At 44.5% G+C, this 13320-nt stretch overlaps 1 protein-coding gene across 1 annotated transcript in view; it reads right to left on the minus strand.

Annotated features, from left to right (window-relative positions):
- Positions 1 to 13320, minus strand: part of Napb (NSF attachment protein beta) — a 44152-nt gene that overhangs the window by 3558 nt on the left and 27274 nt on the right. The window contains exons 6-8 of the mRNA XM_051144794.1: positions 8990 to 9045; positions 8773 to 8857; positions 225 to 329 (exon numbers count right to left, since the gene is read on the minus strand). Of these exons, the coding sequence (XP_051000751.1) occupies positions 225 to 329; positions 8773 to 8857; positions 8990 to 9045 (246 nt within the window). The remainder of the gene's footprint in view (positions 1 to 224; positions 330 to 8772; positions 8858 to 8989; positions 9046 to 13320) is intronic.

The following is a 13320-nucleotide window of genomic DNA, read 5'->3' on the forward strand; positions in this document are numbered from 1 at the left end:
TTTGTTTATCTCTGCTTTGCTCCTCAATGCTGGAGTTAGAGATGTGGGCCACTGCAAGTGGCTTTTACATGGTGCTGGGCATCTGAACTCAGGTCTAACGGTCTGTGAGATGCTTTATCAACTGAGCCACTTCCACAACTCTTAACACCCGCATGAAAAGACATCAGTGATGACAAAGCATCTCTTCTCAGTGGTAAAGTCATCGGAAAGGAGCATGTTCTCACCTTGGCATTCAGCTCATCCACTATAAAGTGACAGAGCGCTGCCTTGAAGAAGTAATCCTTCGCACTGTACTTCAGCAAGGGGTTATCCATAGTGTTTGTTCCTACCTAGGCAGAGAAGACAGCGAGTTACTACCGTAGGCAAAGTAAATCTACTCCCTGTTTTACCCTTGACTTTTCAGCACCTCCTGCTGATGGACTTAATACCAAGTAGTGTAAGGTTTGACTAGAGAAGAAATAGTTATTAGACACGTAAACTGTTGGAAATGGAGCCTGATGCCTGGAAGAGGACAGAGAGGAGCCTGATCTCCCCCAGTTCCTCCGACAAAGTACAGCTAGAGATTTGCTGTTTTAAGGAAAACCAGTGTCTGTGCAGAGAGGGCGCAGGAGAGCCAGTCAGGCAGGGCTTTCAGATCCAGGAAAATCACCCAGGATGAGGGAGGGGGCTACTGGGTTTGATTCTCTTTTTTTTGGTTTTTCGAGACAGGGTTTCTCTGTGCAGCCTTGGCTGTCCTGGACTCACTTTGTAGACGAGGCTGGCCTCAAACTCACAGAGATCTGTCTGCCTCTGCCTTTCAAGTTTATTCTTTTTATTTTATCCCCAACATGAAAATAAGCCAGCATCCAGAAGTTCCATGAGGAGCCAATTAAAAGAGAAGAGCAAAAGTCACAAGAGGCCTAACAGGGGTGGGCCTTCCATACCATAATGGTAATGCTGCCCTCTTCTCACCAGCAAGCATGTCCTTCCCAAGTATTAACAAAGGCCAAAGGGGAACCTGAGCCTCTTGACCAATGCCCCTCGCTTTCCAGTTATTAAAGAGGGGCCATTTAACAGATGCAGCCCTGGAGTACAGTGTAAAAGTCACCAATCAGGGCACGGTCGGGAGCTGAGCACAGAAGCAGCAGGCAGCTTCCGGTGACAGAAATAACAGACCCATCTAAGTTTGCTTAAAGGAGCTCTCTCAGAAAAAAAAAAATTCCTCAACAGCTTACAAAAATGCTTGACACACACACACACACACACACACACACACACACACAAAAAAAAAAAAAAAAAAAAAAAAAAAAAAAAAAAAAAAGAAAGAAAAAAGAAAAGAAAAACCAGGGACAGTGATAAAATGTAGTGATGGAACTTTAGTGGCAGTGTTTATGACTCTGGGTTCAAGCCCCAGAATCACAGAAAAAAAAAAAAAATCAATAATGAACCACTTGGAGCTAGAGAGATGGCTCAGCACTTAGGAGCCCCAGAGCACCCAAGGTCAGCTGCCAGCACTAACATCAGGCGGCTCACAACCATGGGGAACTCCAGTAAACCCCTCTAATCTAGGAATCTGGGACTTTCCCATGGCCTCCCTGACACCTGCACACAATACACATACACACAGGTATACACATAATAAAAATACATCTTAAAAAAGAAAAAAAGAAATTCACAAAACAAAGATGTGAAAGAAAAAACAAAATGAAGGAATGGTTTGGGGGTCCTGGGGAGATTGCTCAGCTGGTAAAGCACTGGCTGTGCAGGCTCAAGGGCCTGAGTCAGGACTGGGACTAGACTCCACAGACACACACAGACCCATGCATAGACACACGTCACATACACAAAAGAATGAAAAACACAAATGGAGGACTACTCTGTGTGTATTGAGTGAGCTTAAGGGCAGGGAGGATAGGACACAAGGAAGCAGTGAACTGGATGGCAGAAGAACAGGAGTTTCTCAGATGGAGCAACAGAGAAGCAACAGGGCTATCCTTCATGCCGTCTGCTGGAAGTGCAGGGCGAAAAAAGTGCTGGAAAGTACTTGAAGATATGACAAACTAACACTCAGCCAATCTGGGGAAAAAACAAACCACAGATTCAGTAAAGCAAAAATAAAACAGTAGATCCAAGCAGCATTGGAGTTAAACTTCATACATCTGAAGACAAGGAATTATCAACCCATGGTCTTACCTTCAGGAAAAATGTTTCCAGAATGGAGGGGGGAAAATCAAATATTACCAGATAGACAGAAATTAAGATAATTTGTTAGGAGCCGGGCGTGGAGGTGCACGCCTTTAATCCCAGCACTTGGAAGGCAGAGGTGGGCAGATCTCTGTAAGTTTGAGGCCAGCCTGGTCTACAAAGTGAGTCCGAGACAGCTAGGGCTACACGGAGAATCCTGCCTCAGAAAAAAACAAAAACAAAAAACAAAAAACAAACAAACAAACAAAAACAACCCCAAAAACAAAAACAAAAAGGACAAATTGTTAGCAACAGAGCTGCCTTAAAAAATGGCACAAGTAGGCAGTGTACATAGAACAGGGTTGGGAAGGAAGACACGGTCAGGACAAACCTCACAGACTGTCCTTCTTCCTGCCTCTGAACTATGTTTGATGGCGGCTAATGACAAATCCCAGCATTGCTGAGTGAGGGCCTAACACATCCATAGCAAACAGTCAATTCAATTACAAATCAGGGAGCATCAAATGAGGCAAGATTTTATATTTCAACAGGGCTCATAAGATCATGACTCTAATAGTCTGTGACATGTAAACGTCATGACACCCAGAGGGCACCTGATTAAGAAAATGCCATTGGAAGAAACATATCTTAAAAACATAACAGCTAAGCAAGTAATCCACATGAGGTCAGGGACGAGAAAATGAAAACAAAAACTAGTCACAGTTAGAAAACAAAATATAAAATAGTAGAATTAAGCTCTAATATCCCAATAATTACATTAAACATGTAAGCTATAAGCACAACAATGAAAGGACAGATTTGGGCTGGGAAAATAATTCATGCCTTGTAACCATGAGGTCTGGAGTTCAATTCTCAGGCCTTGAGGGGGGAAAAAGGACAGATTGCAGAGCAGATTTAAAAATTTATCCCAATTATAAGAAACTCAAAAAAACTTACTTGCATTATAATGATAGGGAAGGAGGGGAAATGTATAAACATCAACCGAAAGAAAAATAGAAAGGAAACAGAAGAGGATAAGGTATTACCAAAGATATTGGGTGATACGGAACGGAAACAGGGTTGATGTGCTGAGAACCGTGACTTAGGCACACAGAAGCCAAGGAGGACATAGTGAGAAGAGTGCTGGGTAAGGCCACACCGACAGCTGAAGCCTTCAGTAATACAGCTCACACAATGTGCAGAACTAGACAGAAAACCAGCAAGCCATGGAACCCACTGATTCTATTAGCCAACAACATCTCATCCACACAGACTGCAGGCCACACAGCTAGGGCAGAACCGCAAAGCACAAGCCAAGCCAGGCCACGACCTGCATCCTTCAACAAATTTCTAAAGGAAAGCACACATAGCATGTTCTCCAGTTTCAATAGAATCGAAGAGAAAGATTGATTTCAGGAAAATGTGCAAACACTTAGTATTAAATACTTCTGAAAGGCTATGGGTCAGCAAAGTCTCAAGGGAAAGTTATAGGTACAATGAGTTGAATTAGAAAGAAAACACAACAAAGCTATCATGAGACACCTTTAAGAAATCCATGAAGAGATAATCCCATCAGGAGAAACACACATACCATATAGGAAAACCAGTAAGCATCTATGATTCCATCTCAAATGTCCAGGAAGAAAGACACACAGAGAGGAATACATTTGAAGAAACCAGAGAGGATACACAGAAATACATAAACATGAAAATGTAAAAACAAAAGAGAAAAACGGTTCAATAATTAAAACCAATCATCAAATACTTCCAAAACCAAGAAAGACTGGCTGGAGCAATGGCTTTGTGGTTGAGCACTCTAGCTGATCTTCAGGGGACCTGGGTTTGATGTGCAGTGCTACATGTGGCTCACAGGCATCTACAACCATCAGGCTCTGGGAACTGCCCTGGCTGGCAAGAGCAAGGCTCACTTCCACGCCTCTGGAAGTGGAAGTGGAGAGACAACAGGACACTCTGACCTGGCCTCCCAGGCCGCCTTACGTCCAAGCAACTCTTGCTGCTGTCAGCTGTGTCCCCAGGCGTGGTAAGTGGCAGCTATCAGTGTTAGTGGGGTTAGAGTCTCTTTAGTAAATTGCCAAAGTGAATGAACGCTTAGAGGCCCTGAAACTTTTCAATGATCAAGTAGGATTTATCCTAGATTGAATGATTGACTTAAAACACACTTTATTAATGGAGTAGAGAACAAAGCTGTATGCTATTTTTAATAGATGTGCAAAAGGACCTAACAAAATCCAACATCCTTTGACAGAAAATGCACTGAATTAAAAAAAGGAGCCGAGCGTGGTGGCACTCACCTTTAATCCCAGCACTTGGGAGGCAGAGGCAGGCAGATCGATGTGAGTTCAATGCCAGCCTGGTCTACAAAGTAAGTCCACGACAGCCAAGACTGTCAGGTTTACACAGAAAAACCCTGTCTCGAAAAACAAAACAAAACAAAAAAACAAAAAACAAAAAAAGAAAGAGACAAGATCTTGCTTAGATTGATATAAAGCGTTAACAGCACCTGGCAGCACACTTAAGGAGAGACCAGAGTGCGTCCTCTGCAATCAGGAACAAGAAAGACAAGCATTTCTATATCAAGTGCAGTAATGGAGATTCCAATCAGAGTAATTGACAAGAAATGGTATAAAAGATATTGGGGAGGAAAAACTAAATATCTTGTATATAGAAAATTCTATGAAATCAATAAAATAATTAGAGGTAATAAATGAGCACAGCACAGTGACAGCATAAAAAATAAACAAGCAAAACACCAACTGTCTGAACAATCTGAGGAGGATATTTAACTATAAAACATAACTGAACAAAGTTACAAAAGTATCCTGTGTGAATACTGTGATGGTTAATATGATTGTCAACTTGGGACTAGAGCAATGGCTTGGTATCTTAGAGTTCCTGCTGCTCTTGCAGAGGACCAGCATTCAATTCTCAGCATCCACATGGCAGCTCACAACCACCTGTAATTCTAGTTCCTGGGAAGCCTATGCCCTTTTCTATGGGAATAAATACCAGGTATGCATGTGGTACACATATATACAGTCAGCCAAAGCATTCATATACATAAAATAGGTAGATAGATAGATAAATAGATAGATGATAGATTAGATAGATAGATAGATAGATAAAAATATGACTTTCTACTTGACAGGATCCATAATTATCTAGGCAGCACGCCCTTGGCCTTGCCTGTGATAGATTACCTAGCTTAGCCTAGTCTCTGAGCATGTCTATGAGACTTTCTAAATTAGGTGAACTGACATTGGTAAACCCACCCTATGTGACATAAATAAAGAGGAAGTGAGTTGACTATGAGCCTTCAGTGCTCTCTGCCTCCTGATTGTGGACACCACGTGACCAGCTGTGTCAAATCCTGCTGCCGTGAGTTCCCAACCATAGAATTCTCCTGAAGTATAAGCCGAAATAAACCTTCCCTCCTCTTCTTTCTTAATTTTTTTTTTGGGGGGAGGGAGATTGTTTGTTTGATTTTGGTTTTTTTGAGACAGGGTTTCTCTGTGTAGGCCTTGCTGTCCTGAATCTCTGTCTGTAGACCAGGCTGGCCTCAAATTCAGAGATCTGCCTGCCTCTGTCTCCCAAGTGCTGGAACTAAAGGCATGTATCACCAACATCTGGTTAAACCTTTCCTTCTTTAAATTATTTTTGCCAGGCATTTACTCACAGCAACACAAAAAGTAAGTAATTTATGTCTAGACCGAAGACTACATATTCACAATTGACAATGTTCTCTGAGGATGCTGAATAGACCATGGGTGCCAATACCACCCTGAATGTTTTTGAATAAGATTAGCAGCATTTCAATCGCAGAGGAGAAAAGCAGACTTCCCTCCCCCAACAGAGACAGGCCTCAGTCCAGACCAATTACAAGGCTAAGCAGCGAGGCTAGTGAGATGGGTGGCTCAGAGGGAAAAGGTACTTGTCACCAAGCCTGGCAGCATGCTCATTTCCTGGATTCACAGGGTGGAGGGAACTGACTTCTGTAAGTTGTCCTGGCATTTGACAATCTGCCCCAATAAAGAAATTAATGTATTAAAAAGATTTTTGTTTTTTAAGTTTAAGCAGAGGACGGCTGATTCTCCTCATCTGGCATGGCAGACCTAGATCCAAAACACTGCCCGTCTGTATTTGGGCTCACACCATCTGTTCTCATGACAGATCTGGGCCATGTCAACCTCTACCACTGAGAGTGAACCCATAAAAATCATCCCTCTCTTTTTTTCTTGTACCCCAATCTGTTGGCTCTATCTCTCTAGAGAACTTTGTGATTTGAATTGTTCTACACACTCAGCTCAAGTCCTGCTAATGGAGAAGCTAGCCACACACTGATCTGCAGTTGTTACTTTGAGGCGCCCAGCAGAAGAACAGTCTGGAGAAAGAAGAGTCAACTGCAAGACTGAGAGTCCGTGATTTCAAATTTCCCTATAAAGACATAGTTGTTAGAACACCGTGATACTGGCATAAAGCTAAACAGATGGATGGAGTACAGAGCCCAGAATTAATTCCTCTGTATCAGTGAGAAAACTTCCAGCAGGAGTCCCAGACCAGTCATTTGCAAGATGCCAATGAGAAAAGTGATGTCCCTGTGTCAGAGGGAGGGGTATCTCTGCCTAACATGCACTCAATGGCTTAACTCAGAATGGATAAGACTTAACCCTAAGTTTTGGCTATTCCGGCTGACTCTGACTCGGGCACCTCGCTGTGAAGCCACTGCACCTGAGGAGCGCCAACAGGCAGGCCCCGACCATTAGACTTCCCTAGCAGACAGTGGTAACTGTCACTCACAGCCCCGAGGTGGGAGAGTATACAGATCCTGCCCCACAAGAAAAGAATCGCACCAATGCTGAACAGGAAAACCCACCAGTCCCTGGGCTCCCACAGACTTCAGGACGCGAAATCCCACCAATTCTCACCTTAAAAAAATCTCCACCCCCCTAAAAAAATCCTGTATAAGCCCCACCTGCTTTTCAGTTCTCATTCTCCCTGAGCAGAGGCACCTGCCCCTAGAATGGGCCCTCCCAATAAATCTCTTGTTATGAGATTTGACTCTCATTGGAAGAAGCAAAGAAGAAAGAAAAAAGGGAAGAAGCAAAGAAGTGGAGCAGGGCTGAGGCCTGTATAAGTCCCACCTGCTTTTCAGTTCTGCATTCTCCCGGAGCAGAGGCAGCCACCCCTAGGGAAGAAGCAGCTGGGGAGAGCCTCCCCTGGGAGTTGCAATGCCCCTCAGAGATGTGGCTCCTGGGCTCCCAGCTCCCAGGACACCTTTCCATGCAAGCAGGGCCGCCAACACTAAGGGCAAAAATCTCAAGAGTCTTAGAAAAAAATCACAGGTTAAAAAGATTCATGATGTTCAATTTGGCTATACATAGACATGATACCAAAAGCACAGAGAGCAAAAAGGGTAAGACAAAGGAGAGCTCATAAAGATTAAACATGTAGAGGCTGGCACAATGGCTCACTTGGTAAAGTCCTCGTTGCTAAGCCTTAAGACCAGAGTTTGGCCAGGTGGTGGTGGTGCACGCCAATAATGCCCAGCTCACTGTGAGTTTGAAGCCCGTCTGGTCTACCGAGCTAGTTCCAGGAGATCCAGGCTTAAACACAGAGAAACCCTATCTCAAAAAAACAAAAAACAGAACACCTGAGTCTGGTCCCTGAGACCCACATAGTAAGGGGAGAGAACCAACTCCTTCCAGCTGTTCTCTGTTTACAACAGGTGGCACTCACATACTTACACACAATAAATAAATGCAAGATTTTATCTTAAAAACTGAAAAAACGACGTCAAGGGACACAACAGAATGAAAAGGAAATCCATAAAATGGAGGGGGGGCGATGCTTGAAAGTAAATTTATTCCTAACCATAAAGGACTTGTATCCTAAGGTCTAAGAATAAAGAACACCTAAATCTCAAAATAAAGAAGTACTCAGAAATTTTGCCAGAGATGCAAAGTGGCGGTGAGCACATTCAAATGAATATCACTCATCATGAGAGGAAGAACTTATGACCCTGCACCTTCATTAGGGATCACAGAAAGATGCTGCGAGGTCTGGAGAGGCTGAGCCCTGGGTCCGGAGCTGGGAATATTCAATGATCCTGCTCTCTGTGAGGGTCTGGTAGCTCCTCAGCAAGGTGGGCGTGGCTATACCAATGTGGGCGTGGCTATGCCAATGTGGGCGTGGCTATACCAAGAAGCCCAACAATCCTGATTCCACGTACATGCATGTGGCCAAGACAACTGAGAACACACTCCCACACGCGTCAAGTACAAATGCTCACAGCAGTTTACCCTCAGTAGCCCCCAAGTGGAAGCTCCCCAAATGCCTATCAACAGATGAACATATAAGCCGGAGTATTATTCAGTCATGAAGTCAATGAAACACTGACATATGTTACAATATGAAGAACCAAGTCAGTCAAATGTGCGGTATCCCATATATGTGAAAGCATCATGAACGGCAAGTCAGGGAAAGAGGATGCTGGCTGTGTTTCCAAGCCTCTCTTGGGAGTGAGGGGCAGGCTCTGGCAGTAGGTAGTGGTGATGGTTACAAACTTTGCCAAGGTGACAACAGTGTCCTCACCTGCTCGTAGATCTCGATGGCTTTCTGGTACTGCTCCAGCTGTGCAGCGTAGGCTGCCACCTTCAGCAGACACTTGTTAGCAGAGCTGAAAGTAGGACAGTGCAGAGTAAGTGACAGTACTGAGGGGACACGGCCTGAGAACACTTGCTTCTGGCAGAGATGTTCAGACGACATAGGCTTGTCCTTTATCACTACTGATATGAAGAGCAGCACTTACCTGTTAGATTCCTCTCCTTTGTAATAATCAGCAGATTGTTCATAATGTGCAATAGCCTGAAAGAACACACCCTTACTTTACAAACAATTCATTCAAAGGATTGCATTAAAAACTACGTGCGGGGCTGGTAGGGTGGCTGCAGGGGCTGGTAGGGGGCTGGTAGGGGGCTGGTAGGGTGGCTGGTAGGGGGCTGGTAGGGTGGCTGCGGGGGCTGGTAGGGGGCTGGTAGGGGGCTGGTAGGGTGGCTGGTAGAGGGCTGGTAGGGGGCTGGTAGGGGGCTGGTAGGGGGCTGGTAGGGTGGCTGCTTTACCCTGGCTTACATGCTCATCTGTTGACAGGCATTTGGGGAGCTTCCACTTGGGGCATACTGAGGGTAAACTGCTGTGACCAACTGCACTTGACAAGTGTGGTAGCGTGCTCTCAGCAGTAGGTAAGGCACCTGCCACCAAGCCTGACAATCCCAGTTTGATTCCTGGGACTCTCACAGTGGAAGGAAGAAGGATTTCCACAAGGTGTCCCCTGACCTTCACAAGTGTGTCATGGCACACATGTGCACATACAAAATAAATGAATGAATGTAAACCATAATTTAAAACTACATGTACACAATTTTCCCCCTGTTGGTTAAGCTCATTCCAGTGACAAATCTTTCAGAATTTGGCCTCCTCAGTAAATACAGTAAAGCCTATAGCCTTAAAGCCCCCTGCAGACAGAATGCTTGGATCCATCAGAATCCATCTGTGGTGGATTGAATGAGAAATGTCCCTCTTAGGCTCACGTATTCAACAACTTGGTCCTGGTTGGTGGTGCTGTAGGCGAGGTTATGGGGAAGTACAGGTGTGCTGGAGGAAGCACATCACTGGGGTGCTCCGTGAGTTTATGGCCTCACCCCACTTCTAGTTGCTTCTCCTCTGTGTGAGGTTGAGGATGTGGTCTCTTGGCTTATTGCTTCTGCCACAGTGCCTGTCGTTTGCGCTCATGTCTTCCTGACATGGTGGACTCTATCCTGTAGACCTCTAAGCCAAAATAAGTTCTTTGTTTCAAAAATTGCTTTTGGCCATGCTGTTTTATTTAGACAAACAAAAAGAAACCAATAGCTTCCCCCACTCACAGCAAACAGACCGGCTTCCACTGCAGGACCAGTTCTCTGATGGACTATGAACAACCTGATGTCTTATTCAGTACTCTTCTCTTTTCCATTTCCCCAAAGCTAAAAGGCATGGCGAGTCTGGGGTGACTGATACCTCAACTGAAGACAACAGAATTCTGTCAACTTGCTTCCTAACCGACCTCTTACCCCAACATACTCACCACTTAGCGAACTCTGAAGCAGTTAGTCTACAACTTAACTGCAGCAGCTTCGACTGCGCCTACAAGTGTCACCTGACAAAGTGTTCCTTCCATTTAAAATGTGGGATGCCCATACCACACTCAAACGGAGAAAGCAGAAAGCAGAAGCTAGAACCCATGAGGGTGTGACAGGATTAGGGAAATCAGAACGCAGGACACTTCAGAAGGCTCTATAGCTCTCTTAGGGACCCAAACAACGCAAAGCAGCTCCCAGAGCAGGAGGCCACATACCGCTCTGCTCTAAGAAGCCTGATGAGGGCATGTTCTGGGAACAATTGGCGGCTTTGTAGGCAGGTGTGGGGGAAACAGAGCCCGCACACAGGTAAGGCCTGTAAACCAACGGAGTCTACCACCCAAGTGGCAGCAGGTAGTCTGAGGAGGCTTTAAGGCAGGGATGAGGCAAGCATTTTCAGTAGTGCCTCAAACCATAGTTTGGGGTGTAGGAGCTGATCGAGCTCTCCTGGCAAGCACTCAGAGATCCCGGAACAACAAGGGTACCAACAATGTAGGAATGAGTGCTGTGTGTCCAGGAGACTGACAGCAAACTTCAGGTTTGCATGATTTAAACACTTTAAAATTTTGTTTCTTTGGGGAGGAGGGCTACAAGCACGAAGAAGTAAGTGGACACTTGGTGGAGTTGGTTTTCTCCTCTGCTTTGTCTTGGTTCTGGGGATCTGACTAGTTCTTCATGCTGTATAAGTGCTTTACCCCTGAGCCGTCCCACTGCCCGATTTCATGATTTTTATGTGCCACGGTGATTTTTCTTCTGATGGTTAAACAGTGAAACACTGCCGTTGGCTTGCCAACATACAGAAGCAAGCAGTCCTTTGCCTTAATTTACAAAGTTTTCCCAATAAGCTCAAAAGACACAACTAGTGGCATATAAAAATCAGACTAAAGGTGCTAGGCATAGAAATAAGAAAACAAATAGAACATAACAGGCCTGGGAAATATAGTTGACTATCCTTTTAAAGCCCATGGCCTATGCCTATCTATAATGCAGTGATCACACCAAAGCCAATGCTACTGAGGTCTTTGGGTTGCGGAGAAACCCATGAACACACAACTTAAGCAATTCTGCAATAAGACATCTCTACAGTGTGTTTCATCCACACTGCCTGCCTACCTGATATGCCCCACAAATAGATTTCCTTTTAACAGGAAAAGATAAAAACAACTTCACTGGTTAACCATGTGAGGGACAATTAGAGGTAATGAGTACAAGCACCAAGACAGAAGACCAACAGGTGCACTATGAGCGCTTTTAACAAATATGAAACTCCATACAGAAAGCAGCAGGACAAGACAATCCTTTGGAATCCTTCTCAGCACGGTCACACACATGGTTCCGTCTCTCACAGAAAGGGGAGGACCAGGACTGCTGTCAATCATAGCATCCCTGAACCCAGGATAATGGCTACCAAATGACAGGTGCTCAGTAAACTGAAGCAAATGAACAAAAGTACGGCATAAACAAATGCCCCTAATACACCACTGGCAATATTCCAAGTAATACAAAGGACCAAAGAACAAGATTTTCAGCAAATTTATCATTGGAAGAGAAAACAAAAAGCTCTTGGGACTGGGGTGTAGCCAGATGGAGCCGCTACCTCAGACAGGAGTGGGAGAGGTGTTAACAATTTGTTCTAGCTTAATATTTATTGGGAGCATATCCATTATAAGCTGGGGTTTTTTTTGTTTGTTTTATTTTTATATTTGTGGCTTTGTTTTTGACAAGGTCACTGGAATTGGCCTGAAACTTGCTATGTAGACCAGTATGGCTGTGAACTTACAAAGATTTCATTGCTTCTGCCTCCTGAATGCTGAGACAAAGTCACATCTAGCAGTAAGGTTTAATTATGTATTTTTTGAGAGTATAATTACATCATTCTCCCCATCCCTTCTTTTCCTCCAGACCCTCTCTGCTCTCTTTCAAATCCATGGTCTATTTTTTGATTAATTGTTGTTACACATATATTCCTAAATACATAAATACAAGCTGCTCACGGTCTAGCAAGGCCGATGTTTTGGTATTGATAACTAATTGATGTGATTGTCCCCGGGGAGACTATTGCTCCTGCTCTCGGCATCCTTTTGCTGCCAGCAGTTCTCCGTCTAGGGCTGAGGCCTCCTGGGCTTTTCCTCGCTCCATGCTCGCATACCTATTGCTGCCGCCCCTGTTCAGCTCATGTTTGAGCACTCCTGGTGGCAAGGGTTTATGGACGTATCCTCCAGGGAGACACAACCTCACAGCAACCTCCCTGTTCCCCTGACTCTCACATTTTTCCACTTTCTCTTTTGAAAAGACCTTAGTGCTAAAGTTGCATCATAAGTTTTTTTTGTTTTTGTTTTTTTGACAATGCTAATCAAACCAAATGCCTGACTTGATGTTTCTCCAAGTTTGAGCAGAGAGACTCAGGAAAGGAGAGCAGTTAGTTAGCAATGGATCTTCATTCCAGTGGCATTTTAACTTACCAGGCACTTGCAGGCCCTGGTGCTGAACGGGAGCCCACTGTGTCTCATCATTTCAACCCTGAGAGTTCATTCTGCAGATGGAACTGCTAATGAACCTTACGATAGGCTCACTTCCCTTAGAACAGGTGGCCTCGAGCCCAAGACAAAGCTACTGGTATGTGCCCATCCTACGCTGTAAGCAACACTGTTACATCAGGTTTTTCAGCAGACAAACCAGAAACAACCCATGTCTCCCTGGGCCGTGTAGGACCACCTATGTGTGTAGGACCTGTTTACATGTAGGTGAGTATTTTACCTCAGGGAGCTACGCGACCTCATGTGGATGCATGATGGCACGTCTCTCGCAGCCTAATGGCTGAAATATGTGAATTAATCAAGAGAATGAATAGGCATCTGTCATATGACAGTAAATAATATCTGGGACAAACCAGTACTTTGGGTTAATTGATTTCTCAAACGTAAATTTCACACTTCACTGACCATTACCCTGTGAATCCAATCGGGGA

Source organism: Acomys russatus, chromosome 4, assembly GCF_903995435.1.
Source record: "Acomys russatus chromosome 4, mAcoRus1.1, whole genome shotgun sequence".
NCBI classification, from domain to species: Eukaryota; Metazoa; Chordata; class Mammalia; order Rodentia; family Muridae; genus Acomys; species Acomys russatus.